The sequence below is a fragment of the Anabrus simplex genome, chromosome 1 (assembly GCF_040414725.1).
Source record: "Anabrus simplex isolate iqAnaSimp1 chromosome 1, ASM4041472v1, whole genome shotgun sequence".
NCBI classification, from domain to species: domain Eukaryota; kingdom Metazoa; phylum Arthropoda; class Insecta; order Orthoptera; family Tettigoniidae; genus Anabrus; species Anabrus simplex.
Window position 1 is genome coordinate 79,053,087 of NC_090265.1, and position 16,569 is coordinate 79,069,655.

At 41.4% G+C, this 16,569-nt stretch overlaps 1 protein-coding gene across 1 annotated transcript in view; it reads left to right on the forward strand.

The window, feature by feature from the left end:
* Positions 1-1,230: 1,230 nt before the first annotated feature.
* The window catches only part of LOC136856842 (roundabout homolog 2), a 535,367-nt gene continuing 520,028 nt past the window's right edge, over positions 1,231-16,569 (forward strand). The window contains exons 1-2 of the mRNA XM_068229560.1: positions 1,231-1,381; positions 5,375-5,527. Coding sequence (XP_068085661.1) covers positions 1,231-1,381; positions 5,375-5,527 — 304 coding nt within the window. The remainder of the gene's footprint in view (positions 1,382-5,374; positions 5,528-16,569) is intronic.

Here is a 16,569-nt window from a genome sequence, read left to right on the forward strand (position 1 = left end):
TTCAAATATCTTTCATTCGCTGCAAATAATGGCAATTTTAGACTAGGTATGTAAGAATGTTTACTTAGCCTATAATGCATTGGTCTTTTTTGAATTTTTTTATTCTCCACCTCCATACCATATGATTATCACTATTAGCTGCCGTCCTGGGGAGTCCGAGTTCAATTCCCGGTACTGCCAAAAATTTAAAAATGGCAGGAGGGCTGGTATGTGGCTAAAATTGTACATACAGCTCACTTTCATTGGGGGTGTGCCTGAAAAGAATTGCACCACCTCGGGATGAGGACACGAGTTTACTTTTACTTAATTTTGTGTTTCGAAATCTACTCATTCACTTCAGTTTTTCTTGAGTAGCTGTGTACAGTAGGCCTATGTATTAGAATAGTAATTTTTCATTAATTATACATATATATAATATATACATATATACACGAGTACTGCTGCTAGGTAATGAAAACCTCGTAATTCCACTCACGAGGATACCACGATTCTCCATCTGCCTTGTGAAGGCTTGGTGCGTTGCCTGAGAACGGAACAGAGAACTTTAGTCGTTACATATTTCAGACCTGAGGCTGACTGTGTATCGTAAATACATTTTTTGATGGAATTTTCAGTCCTCGTCATACCTAGGATCTCAGTAATTCTTTTGTCAACGTGAAAATAAGTTCATCTGAAGTACGAAGGGAAAATACAGTATGTATTCTATAACATCATCTTCAACAACGCTTATTTCCATCGTCGCCTTGAGCATCGACAGAATCGTGAAGGATATCACGCTCACAGCTGAACAATTGTGATATAATGTGTTCACCACTTTCAAGGCAATCGATTTCAAACTCTCTTAACACGAAGTACAAAAGTACATGTTAAAAATGTATGAAAAATCAAACTACCTACAAAGAAATAACCGTACACCGAGGAACTGTTTGCCCCAAAAATAATATTTCTTATGCCAACGTGTAAAGAAAATTGCACCTTACTGTACCGCTCTGTAGGAATCTATGTTTGAATATATTATACTTTAGGAGTGCGTAAATACGCCATGCAAACAACATCCCTACAATAAGGTATGGTAAGGTTTATTTGCCTTACACCAGGGCTTGTCAAACACCCAAAATCTCACGCGTGCAAACTGAGGCGCAGAGTTCCTGTGCACAGTGCATCGGTCCCATTCGGCTCGGCTCGGACCAGCGCGTCGTTTCGGGGTAACTCGGCTAGGATTGGAGCGCTATGGAGCAAGTGAAGAAGAGGGGGACAGGCGGAGCGAGCGAGACAGGCGTGGGGAAAGAGAGAGACAGCGCTATTACTCGAGGAGTGGGTGTTTGCACTCTGGTCAACCAACAGAAGTCGTCTTTTACACCGTCCACAGTGCAATGCACTGGTGCATGCACCATGAGAGGCCCTGCTTTACACTATATCATAGGAAAATGAACGCAACGAAAATAAATTATTCTGATGGACTACATATAAATACGTGGATGGGAGGCGTGACCAGTCTTGACGAATATAATGGGTAGGAAGAGCATTGGGACATACGAAGTTTTAAAAGAGAGCCATTGATATGTGTTGGGAGGTGTGACCAGTCTTAAGGGGAATAATGGATAGGAAGAGCATTGTGGGATACGAGGTTTTACCGGTGCAGCGACGATATGTTTTCATACACAAGCCGTCGTCACTCGTTACAATTAGTGCATGAACTGAGAAAGTAGCAACGTCAAAGAAAACTAATTGAAGTAGGAGACTATAAGGGTTGTGAACATCAAATTAATGCGAATCAAAAATTCTCTGCGTATGTACAGTTTCAGCGTTAATAATGAACGGGGCTGAAAACTAACGTAGAACTTATCTTTCATCAAAGCAGCTACCATATTGTATTTTTAAAACACCGTCAGATCTTATGCGACGACTGGATAGGAAAGGGCTAGGACTGGGAAGCAAGCGGACTTGGCTTCAATTATGGCACCGCCCTAGAATTTGCCTGATGTGAAAATGGGAGAATAGGGAAAAATATATTCAGGGCTTTCGACAGTGGGGTACAAAGTCACCATCTCCCGAATGCAAGCTCTGAACTCAAATTGCGTGGCCAACTGGCTCGGTAAAAGAAAGCAGCTGTTGAAAATGATGTCCATCGTTATCGATTACAAGGGTTCCAGTGATGTAAAAATATCCGGAACACTCGTATCTCCGCGTCTGAAATTCCACGTAGGCCTATTAGTCGTCTAATTTAATACTTAAGGGCTTCAAGAGTGCGTGAATTGTTTTTTGTTTGTTTGTTTTAACTTGGTCATGTATTGTTACGACGTAGAAATTTGCGGACGATTCTGTTACACGATTTCCTTTTTAGGAAAAATGTCTGATCTAGAAATATCCGCTGCCCAATACTGTACGTTATCATACTGATACTTAAGACAAATAAGTTCAACAAGAAGTGTAGGAGTGCAACGATAATCACTTGATCTCAACAAGAACTTCACTCGTAATTTAAGCATTCATTCCATACGCTTACCGCTAACCATGCTCAATGAACTGTCTGACCGCGCACTCCATCCCCAACACTCGGGGGCAAATCAGCCATTTCCCCAGTCCACCTGCGCTGGAAATCCGGCCAAAGTGCCTCTAACACAACAGTACTGTAACTATTGTACAGCCCTAGAATTTGTCTGGTGTGAAAACAAGGAAATCATTTTCAGGTCTGCCGAAAGTCTCCCCAATGCAAGCCACATCACTGACTCTATTTCTATTACGAAAGGACACAAATTTATATGTAAATTTCTCCGCTAAAGGGAAAATCATACAATCATGGACATGTTTCGGCGCTTAGAAGACGAGGGAGCGAGTACAGATCCTTTGGTTGGTTCCTCTCTTACGACATTCAGGCAGTACAGATAATAAATGTCCTTTCACTCCACCCACAGAGGAGATAAACAGTTCCAATAGGTCGAAATTAATAAATAAATTTTTCTCTTCCTTCCGCAGTGTTCAGAATTGTAATTAATTTTACAATTGCAATTTGTTTTTGTTTTTTCAGAGGATAAATCCAAAGAGACTGACACACAGGATACTTAGTCTACAAGAAAATTGGAAGGCTCAACCTTCTTGACTTAAGGAGGTTCACAAGGACTTGGAAGAAATGGGGATTGATGAGGGAGATACAGTATACAAGAAAGAACAACCGTTTGAAAGAAAATTATAGGGGCAGATGACCTTACATGTTAGCCCCCTTTAAACAACAAGCATCATCATCATTGACAGTTATAGTAATGAGGATGCACCGGAGAAACTCGACAAGTCACGCAGCATCTCGGTTGAAGAGCGACAAAGGAGGAGCCAAAGACTGAAGAACATATGAAAGGAGTAGAGAGATGAAGTTTGAGAGATGGAAGATCTGGTGGATTGTGTAAACGTGATTCATAGATGACTTTAACGAATGAAAAAAGAAAATAATTGCTTTACGTCGCACCGACACAGATGGGTCTTATGGCGATGATGGGGTAGGAAAGGGCTAGGAATGGGAAGGAAGCGTCTGAGGCCTGAATTGAGGTACAGCCCTGATGTGAAAATGGGGAAACCACAGGAAACCAGGGCTGCCGACAGTACACAGCTGCGTGACCCTAACCACACGGCCAACTCGCTCGGTAATTTTAATTAATGTTAATACATTATTCACCATTATTTTGTTTTCAATGTCTACTTATATGTCTAATATGTGTACCGCCAACATCTTCCGAAAACATGCCTTTCCGTCCACCAAAATGGCGTCGTTCTTCCATTTATGTGACGTGCACTGGTTACCTAGTTACGGAGACGGTATTTTGTCGACGCTAACTTGTTTACGCTAATTCCATATAGATCCCCAAATCAAAACCATGTCCATGTTAAAAGAAGTAAGTCAGCTAGTTGTGTTAATCGAGTTGGCGGTGATATACTGGGCATCGGAGCAAGCTTAATTCAGTTTACTCCATTGCAGACTACACTTATTCAAAGTATAAATGATTTTGTAACTTTTTATGTGTTTATCTGGTAACATTCTGAAATGGAAATTTCGTTTAAATGATTTGTGAAGGAAGTTAACTTACGGTACCTGTTTTAATGGCGAGGAAATTTCTTAGCAGACATACACAAGAACCTCGTTTATCCGGCCCTCATTAATCCGGAGCTCCAGTTTATCCGGATCGAAAGTAATAACAAAAATCTCGTCGAGTGCATGTACTGGGTTCGATGACTGGAACAGATCCAATGTCACCGGGCAGTACGTTATCACCGTTGCCATAGTTTGACCCTCTACCAGACCTCTCCTTTAAGAAGTCTCCATGAGTAAACATGTTCTCTCATTCAACCCGGAAGCCATTGGTGACTGTTGTCATGGTTGTCATGGTAGCTGATTTAATGTTTCTGTTCTAATTCAGTCAGCAAAATTATTTTCCGGTCTAGTGGGACGTTAACCACTTCCTCGTGTTTCAGGTCATTAGAGTGCTTTATTTTCCTTAAATTTGTGCGAGTTACTTTCAAATTCCTTACAACCTGCTTCACTGACATCTTATCTTCTTTGACTCTCTTAATAGCTTTCAGTATTGTTTCTTTATCCCAACATTTTCGTTTCCACATCTGGAAAGATAAGACAACGACATAAATAGCATTTCTTCCGCAGCCTACCTGAGTTCAGTACAGTACCCAAATACCGCCCCGGGGCCATAATTGGATGCGCGCATGGGGGCCATACTTGGAGATCACTAACTTTACGATATACCTTAAGATAGCTCCGACCATGTCTTGGATATCAACAAGCAAACTAGATCATACGAAAGTACAGTACAGAGAGTACTTATAGAAAAAAGTATATCTTTCAAAGTAACTAGACCCAGGAATATAATTATGAAGATATGTCCGTAAAAAGCTCACCTTCTCAAAGAAGTTTCAATGTTGAAAGAAGAGCAGTACGCGTAATCTTTGTCTTCGAAACGGTCACTACTCACTGATAACAGCAAACTGAATTCGTATTAGAAGTATTCGCCAGAGTTCACGACCTAGCAAGCGTGATATGAGAGGGGGCCATATTTGGAGGCGGGGCCATATATGGAGGTCTACCCTTACAGGATTTCTTTTACGGGGTCGATTCTTTTTTAATGTCTTTTCCGCCAAGGATAGCTAAGGTCAGGAATTGGAAGTGAGTCGGCCGCGGTCTATCAAACATACCGTCCCGATATTCGCCTGGAATTGAGAATGGAAAACCGTGGACCCTTCTGAGTTGACACATGTGCACGCATTCCCGGATGCTCGGACGTAAACGACATAAATGACTGGTTGGAAAACGACTGTAATTCAGGCTACGGCATAATGACAGATGATTAAATTATTGCCTCTTCTTCCTCGGCAGGTGATGACGAGAGTGAGGGTGAATTCGGAAATATAACCGGCGCTCCATCAGAAGAAATAATGATTCATGGAGATGCAACAATGCAGCTGGACAAACTGATGGTCTATTTAGAATCCCAGATTGAAACCACACCGGCGGAACTGATGCTTGGATGTTAGTAAAACGTCTTCGTGACCGTGCTGCGCGCAAACGCTATACAAATAATATAAACCAGAAAAAGCTCACACATTATTTTAGTGCATAAAACAGAGTCGTAAATGTAATAAAAGTGCTCTCATATTTGTTTGTACAATTGAGAAAGGTATTACTGTACAACTTATCTTAATATATTATATGGCATGTACTGTATTTGTTTTTAGTTTTTCCGGATATTCGATGATCCCAATCAGTTCCGGTCCCACTTAATTCGGATAAACGAGGTTCTTGTGTACTAAGAAAAATGTAAAATTAAGCAATTTCCTCGATTGTGCAGAAAGTTGAAGGGCTAGAAAGGTTTAAAAATGTGAGTCCTGGATAGCTCTATCAAACTAAGAAAACAAATTTCGAATATCACTTCTGGTCTAAAATGCAGTTCCTGAAATTCAGCCTAAAATCGCTTGTTTCTTTACTCGTTTTCTTTTTGATTCAAATCCTAGCGAAATTAATTTATTTACACGATTCTTTCTCTTATGGGTTCAATAACCTTAGGCGTTATTTGATTTTTGAAAAATGTCCACACCCAACATAGTATAAGTGCTTACTTTCATTAGCGCTCATAGTGGTTGAAAAAGACAAACTGCTAATCCTATCGACCAGATAGCGATGGTTAACGAAAGGATTGTATTTTTTAGGAATAAATAAAGAATATATTTTCATACTTTTTATTCTCTATAGAGTGATAAATAAGTTACAAGATTGTGAGCAACTGCAACGTGACCTCGATAATGTTGTGAGATGGACAGCTGGCAATGGTATGTTGATAAACGTGGTTAAAAGTCAGGTTGTGAGTTTCACAAATAGGAAAAGTCCTCTCAGTTTTAATTACTGCGTTGATGGGGTGAAAGTTCCTTTTGGGGATCGTTGTAAGTATCTAGGTGTTAATATAAGAAAAGATCTTCATTGGGGTAATCACATAAATGGGATTGTAAATAAAGGGTACAGATCTCTGCACATGGTTATGAGGGTGTTTAGGGGTTGTAGTAAGGATGTAAAGGAGAGGGCATATAAGTCTCTGGTAAGACCCCAACTAGAGTATGGTTCCAGTGTATGGGACTCTCACCAGGATTACCTGATTCAAGAACTGGAAAAATCCAAAGAAAAGCAGCTCGATTTGTTCTGGGTGATTTCCGACAAAAGAGCAGCGTTACAAAAATGTTGGAAAGTTTGGGCTGGGAAGATTTGGGAGAAAGGAGACGAGTTGCTCGATTAAATGGTATGTTCCGAGCTGTCAGAGGAAAGACATAAGTAGACGAATAAGTTTGAGTGGCGTTTATAAAAGTAGGAAAGATCACAATATGAAGATAAAGTTGGAATTCAAGAGGACAAACTGGGGCAAATATTCATTTATAGGAAGGGGAGTTAGGGATTGGAATAAGTTACCAAGGGAGACGTTCAATAAATTTCCAGTTTCTTTGAAATCATTTAGGAAAAGGCTAGGAAAGCAACAGATAGGGAATCTGCCACCTGGGCTACTGCCCTAAATGCAGATCAGTATTGATTGATTGATTTACATAAAATTATTAGCTCATATCCCTAGGATGTTTTCAACATTGAGTTGCTTGCCTGAAGGGCTAGAACTACGGTTTTTTCCCTTAAACCTCATTTATAAATCATCATAAATGTCAAGCTCACAATAGATAAACAATTTCAAATGTTGATTGAAAATACATTGACTGTATAGGCTGATAGGCGAAGATTTGTTATCCTGCCCCTGAAGAATCGATGTGGCCACTCGAGGGTAATGCGTTCCATTGGTCAACAGTAGAAGTACAGTTTCCATATCCTGTTTGAAAATTCACTAAATAGCTTCATCAATCACATGGTGGAGAACTGTCATACTTCCTGGTAAGCTCGATGTGGACTCTCCATCGTGAGTACTTGGTCATCTTTGTATATGAATTCTGCCTTTCTCATATTCTGAGTACAGCACAATATTGACTCTCCTCGTGTTAATGTCCTCCACTCCTATTTACGTGGATGAAATCGAGCAGCACCTAGATAGAATTTTTCGATGACGCTGTAGTACGTTTAGGGAGTGCATTGTTCGTCTAACGTTTCTTTCCATACAGTATGTACCCTTTGCCAAGATGGTGTCCGGCTCCATGGCTAAATGGTTAGCGTGCTGGCCTTTGGTCGTAGGGGTCCCGGGTTCGATTCCCGGCAGGGTGGGGAATTTTAACCAGCATTTGTTAATTTCGCTGGCATGGGGGCTGGGTGTATGTGTCGTCTTCATCATCACTTCATTCTCATCACGACGCGCAGGTTGCCTACGGGTGTCAACCCAAAAGACCTGCATCTGGCGAGCCGAACATGTCCTCGGACACTCCCGGCACTAAAAGCCATACGCCATTTCATTTACCAAGGTGGTTTTCTATATTTCAATAGTTTGCATAACCTTTTCAGATCCGGCTTTACAAATTTTTGACATAAATATATCTTATGGCTGGGGGGCATCTGAAAATTTGTGTTACGGAAAGTACAGAGACAAAATATGTGACGGAAATGTATCCCTAGCAACCGTGCAGGCTGTGATATAGGGTGTGAATAGATGGCCAGATAATGTTACCTAGCAACCGTGCAGGCTGTGATATACGGTATGAATGGATGGCCAGATAATGTTACCTAGCAACCGTGCAGGCTGTGATATGCGGTATGGATGGATGGCCAGATAATGTTACCTAGCAACCGTGCAGGCTTTGTGTTTTGCCTGATGGTCCTTTGAAATTAGCAGCTGCTCATGGATGGCCGTGATCGATATCACGATCATTTGATCATGATCATTTGATTTTCGCAAAGGGCAAAGTGTGCTGTGATTTTTTTTTAGCGTTATAATTTTCAATACCGCTTTGGTCCAATGACAGAACATTTTATCCAAATTCGGAATGTGAGTGCGGTGTATGTGTGTGACCTTACCCATGCACCGTGCGGGTACATACCATCAACCCTGGCAATACCGAGGTAATTTCTGTTGCATTCATTACGAACGGTGGGGCCTTATAATTTCATAAAAGAACCTACTTTAGCTTCACTCACATATTTACGATCATTTGATTTTCGCAAGATTCTTAAAAAAAAAAAAAAATGTATTTATATATTTTATATCTACAGGTGTCCTGGGCGAAAAGAAAAAATCCAGTTAAACAATGACAAAACGGTTCCTATGCTATTCAGAAGAGGGTGGCAGATTTACCGCCATAGATCAACTGTTCTATGAACAAGTCTCCTTAAGAACTGTAAATGGTTTCAACTATCTTGGTGTAACCTTGCAGACCTCCGGAAGCTCCTTCACGAAACATCTATTAAAGTGGGAGAGAGCAGCAGTAATTGCGATGAGCGATATCAAACTTCTACGAAGATTATCAATTGACACGGCTGTGAAGATCTTCTTTAGTAAAATAAGCCCTATCGCCACCTATGGGATACAAATCACTAGGCTCTATCTCACCAAAAATAACAGAAATTGAGAAAAAGACAACGTTTCCGAAGAAGATTTTGTGTTTGTCACGATACGCCCCGTTGGACTAACTTATGAATTAGCCAGGGAATCATTTGATATAGAGGATATAAGACTACAGATGCACCTACCATCCATAGCCGCCTGCCAAAACCTGCTAACAGAGCTACAAGCCAAAAAGAAAGAAATATGGTCTGAGTTCTACGCATCAGCAGCCATGGCATCTGCAGACTGGAAAGCGCCCGACTATCATCTTCGACATATGATAACTTGTTTGTCGGTTCACGGATACCACTTTCGAGTGTGTAAAACCAAAGCCTTCCACGAGTCAGCCTTAGAGTGCATCTGTGAACTGTGTAATAGGAGGCAGGGCTCTCTTAAGGAATTATGTAGTGAATAACCTTTTATTTTCACTATAATTGATTTTTTATTAACGTCTATTAGCTGCAATAAAACTATTATGGTATATAGGGTTCGAGTCAGGAAGGGCGTCCGGCGTGAAAGAGGGCGAAATCCACATGTGTGAGTCAGTCGCACCCGCGATCCCACAGTTGTGGGAAAAGCTGTAGAAGGAGAAGATGAAGACACAACTTTACATCACTTGATGAGATTTTCTAAATCAGTTTGATTTCTTTAGGTTCAGCTAAACTCTGAATACACAAGTTTTTTTTTTTTTTTTTTTTTTTTTTTTTTTTTTTTTTTTACAGTTAAGTGGCATAAATTTCATACTCTTCTTCATGAGCATTGCATCCCATTATAGGAACGGCTGTTCCGATGTTGTAGGTTGGCAATTCCCTGTCCTCTTAAAGGACATATCAATAATCATTACGGAATAATTGGTGAAGCATTCATTGCAGACATGTAATTTGTCATTATGTCGTTAAAGTTGACGGAAGAAAGAGCTTTAGTAACTTTAATGGTGGGATGTTCCACTTTAATGCATTGGTAGGTTGATAATTATTTCGATGAATTTAAGTTTGCAGGGGATGATGAGTAGGCACTGGTAATATCGTGCGTGTACTTGCGTGCAACTAGTGAACTTGTGCGTGGGTAGAAGTCGTTACGCTCTCTTGTGGGAGGAGGTCTATAGTCACAGTATTAGCAGGCCTCTGCATCTCTATGTTAACTACGTGCATATGTTGCTCGTAGAGAGAGTGAAAGGGAAGGCAAACTTTCCCCTTGGAATTGCATTGTCTCTAATAAAACTGTTCTCGGGTGGATAAAAGTCCTACTTCAGCAAACCCACACACTATATCCTCAGCAGCCACATAGGTTTCTTTTCAAGACGTATATTGAAATCTGGCATTCCTCAAGGAACCACACTAAATCTGCATATCTTTTCATTGTGTCTTTTTCTTCTTCTTCTTCTTCTTCTTCTTCTTCTACCGCTTTCCTCAAACCTATGCGGTTGCGGATGCGAACACATGTGGATTTAGCCCTGTTTTAAGACCGGATGCCCTTCCCGATGTCAACCCTATATGGAGGGATGTAATCACTATTGCATGTTTCTGTGCTGGTTGGTAATATGGTGTGTTGTCTGAATGTGATGAGGAGAAAGTTGGGACAGACACAGACACAGACACCCAGTCCTCGAGCCAAAAGTATTAATCAGAAGCAATTAAAATCCCCGACCCGGCTGGTAATCGAACCCGGGAGCCTCTGAACCGAAGGCCTCAACACTGACAATTCAGCCAACGAATTTTTTAAAATACACATTTTCATATTTTTCTCTGATATTTTCTTAGTTTCTCTTTCCTTGTTTTCCCTTTTATTTTCTATTTAAGGACGACACACACATCCAGTCCCCGAGCCAGTGGAATTGACCAACGAAGGTTAAAATCACCGACCTGGCCGGGAATCGAACCCGAGGTCCCTTGAAGCAAAGGCTAGCACGCTGAACATTTAGCCATGGAGCCGGACCGAGTCGGGCTTATCTTTTCATTGTGTGTATATAATCAAGTAGCGAATATTTAAGAATAAGATATTATATTTAAATGGTCCACCTATTCAATACATAATATATTATTAAATCTAGTCAATGTTTCTTCCCCAAAGGGACATCATCAGCTAGAATACATTTCAACAATATATCAGATAAAAAATTGCATTACTAGATTGGAAAGACAAATTAACTTTTGTACACAAGGACATTTAAAATAAATTATTAGCAAACTTTATTAAAGTTTTGAGTCCCCCCCCCCCCACACTCCCCGTCCAACGTCGCAACTATCAGTACTAATTTTGAATTCAGATAGACACTTACCTCAGCAGAAGTGAGTCCTTTTCCGCGCATCGGGGCCAATAAGAAGGAAGTAACACAATTTAAATCATATATTATTTCATCTTCCATCTTTATTTATACTTAGTTTTACTTTAAATTTCACACAGAATTTTATTCAGTTCTACAAATAACTTTACTGCTTCGCCCTCGTCTTGATTGAAATCTTGAACATCATCATCATCATCATCTGTTTACCCTCCAGGTTCGGTTTTTCCCTCGGACTTAGCGAGGGATCCCACCTCTACCGCCTCAAGGGCAGTGTCCTGGAGCTTCACTCTTGGTCGGGGGATACAACTGGGGAGTATGACCAGTACCTCGCCCAGGCGGCCTCACCTGCTATGCTGAACAGGGGCCTTGTGGAGGGATGGGAAGATTGGAAGGGATAGGCAAGGAAGAGGGAAGGAAGCGGCCGTGGCCTTAAGTTAGGTACCATCCCGGCATTCGCCTGGAGGAGAAGTGGGAAACCACGGAAAACCACTTCCAGGATGGCTGAGGTGGGAATCGAACCCACCTCTACTCAGTTGACCTACCGAGGCTGAGTGGACCCCGTTCCAGCCCTCGTACCACTTTTCAAATTTCGTGCCACCTCCGGGGGTGGCAGCTAATCACGCTAACCACTACACCACAGAGGCGGACTGAAATATTGAACATTCAATTTTAAATACAATTTAAGGAGTGTTTATCAAATATCTTTAGGATCTTTTATCAAGAAATATTTTAAATAAGAAACAGATAGATCGTAATGGCGACGATGGGATAGGAAAGGCGTAGGAGTTGGGAGGAAGCGGCCATGGCTTTAATTAAGGTACTACAGCCCCAGCGTTTTCCTGGTGTGAAAATGGGAAACCACAGAAAACCATCTTCAGGGCTGCCTACAGTGGGATTCGAACTCACTATCTCCCGGATGGAAGCTCACAGCCGCGTAACCCTAACCGCACGGGTCAAAAGGTTTTATTCACAACGAACACCTTACGATTATATGAATACAACTGTAAAGTTCCCACGAACCCGAACTTCAACAATTCAGCATGAACAGTTCAACCAATTTGACAGGGACTGGTTGCATAATATACCGCTAATATGCAGCGCTTAAAACTGATTTTCAAATATTCACGTACAATCCTCTAAACAGTCTTGTCATTTTGCTCTACCCAGGCCATAATTTTAATTCAATCAGACCTATTGTCCATCATAATGTCTACCGTTTTAGGAATTTCATTTCTACCGTTTCATCCGAGTGCACAGGATTTCTTTGATCCTGTTATTCGTAACACAGTGCCATCTACCAGAGTTAGTGGAATCAAAGGAATACGTACCGCGTGATGCTTCATATTTTGTAAGTTAATATTACAGAATGAATATCCATGTTGGGTAGTAATTCTTAAAAGACGCCTTTTAGAGCAACTTACGTATGAAGATCTACGTATCAATAATGTTCTAAACAAATATTTTTTAAATTTAATAGGAAAGGGCTAGGAGTGAGAGGGAAGCGACCGTGGCCACAATGAAGGTACAGCCCCAGCATTTGCCCAGTGTGAAAATGGGGAAACAAGCAATCTTCAGGGCTGCCGACTGTGCGGTTCGAACCCACTTTCTCCCGAATGAGAACAACGAGATCCAATCCACACAGCAACTTGCCCGGGCTTCTTAATTTTTAAGGATACGCCTCATTTGTTATTCTTTCAAGAGATCATGTTTAAAAAGAGTATTATTTCTAACTGAGGATAATATTCATGTCTGAAATGATTCGGGAAAATCAAATTCACATTGTCAGAGTGTATGAAAATTTGTCCCAAAAGTCCGACGTGTTGCTCAATGTTTGAAGATAAAGTGTAAATATATTTATGTTTCTTTAGTTCATGACAAGGAATCCAATCCACGTCTTCCTCACAAAATTTGACCTTTAAAGAATATTCATGTTGTGATCATTTTATGTGTTTGACGTACCTTCAATAGCTAAAATGTGTCCGAATGTGGTCCCATTTGAATTCTTTAATATGCTGGAAGCTAACGACACTACTTGTCACATGTAAATACCCTCAAATGCACCTCAGCCGAAATCAAATCCGCTACTTTGCGAACAGGAAGACAACGTGTAATGGATTATACCATTGAGGTTGGCAAATAAATAGAACGCTGTTCATCAACCAATGTAACAACTGTAAAAATAAGCGTAATATAGGTGAACAAAATCAGGAGACAAATGAAAAGAAAGGTTTTCTTCCTTTCGTATAGATTCATCATCATCATCATCATCTGTTTACCCTCCAGGTTCGGTTTTTCCCTCGGACTTAGCGAGGGATCCCACCTCTACCGCCTCAAGGGCAGTGTCCTGGAGCTTCAGACTCTTGGTCGGGGGATACAACTGGGGAGTATGACCAGTACCTCGCCCAGGCGGCCTCACCTGCTATGCTGAACAGGGGCCTTGTGGAGGGATGGGAAGATTGGAAAGGATAGACAAGGAAGAGGGAAGGAAGCGGCCGTGGCCTTAAGTTAGGTACCATCCCGGCATTCGCCTGGAGGAGAAGTGGGAAACCACGGAAAACCACTTCCAGGATGGCTGAGGTGGGAATCGAACCCACCTCTACTCAGTTGACCTCCCGAGGCTGAGTGGACCCCGTTCCAGCCCTCGTACCACTTTTCAAATTTCGTGGCAGAGCCGGGAATCGAACCCGGACCTCCGGGGGTGGCAGCTAATCACGCTAACCACTACACCACAGAGGCGGACTTCGTATAGATTACAGATTAAAAATGCCATATCTTGAACCTAAACATTCTCTTGAGTGTCTAATAGTGGAAGGTTCTACCTGGATCTGAAGCTGAAAACTATTTTAAAACCCTTCACTTCCATTTAAACCGTAGCTATCACATTTTGAAAGTGTTGAGTTACACTCTGGTGGAATTACAAACCAGGTAAATTCTGCCACATAACCATGAATGTCGAGAATATCTGGAGAGTAATATTAGGAATAACTAACGAAATATCTGAACTATGCCTTTCAAACATGTCATATCTATTAAAATCAATGTTCCTTAAACGCCTTTTTTTTTTCTTTGCGTTTAGGCCATCTGTGGACCACGGTGCTTGTGTTCTAGCTGTGTTTTTGTCGTCGTCTGCCCCTTTTAGCGTACTGGATTGTGTTCTTAGTGGCCTCTTGAGCCTTCCTATTGGCCCAGTATTCCTTCATTTTATTGCTGAATTCTTTCTGACCAATTCCCGGCTCCTTTGTGGCTAGCTGATATAAGGGATGTTAGGAAAGGCTTAGTTTTGACCACTAAACGGTATGCATTTCTGTCAGTAATGGCGGCTTGATTAATATTAAGTTCTGCAAGATCTTTGTCCACTTGTTTGGTCCAGGGGAATCCAGTAGCTTTGCCTTTGTTAGCAACCTTGAAGATCTTATGGGATAATCTATTAGGATCCATTCTGTATTGGTGTCTATAGAAAGTCAGACGTTTTCTCCTGATGGCATCTATGAGGTTTTCTTGATGCTGGTAGAGCTCATTGTTGGGTTTGTACCATCGCCTTCCATCTGGTAGGATCCTTGTCCCTATTATTCTTCTCAGGAATTTCCATTCTTGCACTTCCAGGGCTCTCAGTGGCATCTTTTTAGTTAGGGATAGGCATTCTGCTGCGTAGAGGACTGATGGTCTGACTACTGCATTATAGTGTCTCAGTTTTACATTCTTTGATAAATGCTTTGAGGCATACAGTTTTCTGCAGGCATGGTAGGCCTTGTCTAATTTGATTCTCCTTTGTTCAAGAGCCATCGTTTCACTTAGGTCCTCCGATATCCACTCTCCGAGGTACTTCACATTTTTAGCTCTCTTGATGTGTTTTGTATCACTGACTCCCATTGTTGTAGGGGCATCTTTGATGTTGGTCAAAACTTCGGTCTTTCCAATGTTGATCATGAGGCCCCCTTTAGCTGCTATAGAGTGCAGTGTTTGAAGCTGCATAATGGTCTCATGCATGTCGTTTGCTAATAAAGTAAGGTCATCAGCAAAGGCCAGGCATGGAATCCTCAGGTTGTCTGATGTAAACCCCATCCTTAATCCGGTGTTCTCAGGTAATGACCTGGTCCATTCTCTCATGATCTTTTCCAAGACAGTTAAATAATATGCATGCGATACCATCTCCTTGCCTCACCCCTTTATAAATTGGTTCTCACTAAGTTTTTATAATGAAGTATATTTTCTACGGGTTCATATCTGGTATATTGATATCTTCTGCGATATAGCCTACGTGTCTACGACTCCTATTATATATCGGTTTCATGTATTTATATTATAATAATTAGGGATTTGGTTTGGGCTTCGTGAGGCAGCGAACAATGTGTTCTCAGGCGACTAACTTGAGAGATTTGTCGAAATATGCGGTCAGGCATTGTCATGAAGTAATGAGCAATGCCTACCGGTCATTGAACTTAAGATAAGGACAAGGATGAAGCATTTATGTTGACAATCGGGCCGTAGTGAGAGAATGAAGTTCTTGGTTCAAGCTGATCACAGGGCTCGGACAAAGCTGTACTTTTTCACCTTTCTTGTTCTCAGTGTAATTGGATCATTCACTGAAAGGTATACAATGGCAGGGAAGGATTCGGTTGGCTAAAAATGTGATAAGCAGTTCGGGCAAATGCCGACGACTTGGTCTTATTGAAACACTGTGCTTAAATTCTCTAGTCAAATATTTTAACGCCCGAAAAGATGTTCGGCGAATACGATATAAAAATAAGCATAACCGCGTGTAATAAAGATGGCAGCTAATTGTTTTACGTCACTCTGATACAAACATATTTTATGGCGATGGGATTGAAATTCGACTACGATTCGTAAGGTGATAACCACATTGCTTATGGAGTTTATTTCCGGATTATTATACAGAATTTATTATTTATCGTATGGCTTTCAGTGCCGGGAGGGTCTGAGGACATGTTCGGCCCGCCTGGTGCAATTCTTTCTATGTGACACCTATAGACGACCTGCGCGTCTGGATGTGGTATGATGATGATGATGACAATATATGGAGAGGGTGAAACCTGCTGTCGGCACGTATCCTACACCTGTCGAATAGCATCCAATAGTCTGCTCAAAGCTTTACGTCCACATCCGACGGACGAATCCCCATCAACAGCGTCACGTTTCCGTGGTTTCCCATTTTCACACTGGCAAATGCCGGGGTTGTACCTTAATTAAGGCCACGGCCGCTTCCTTCCAATTCCTAGGCCTCTCCTATCCCATCGTCGCCATAAGACATACCTG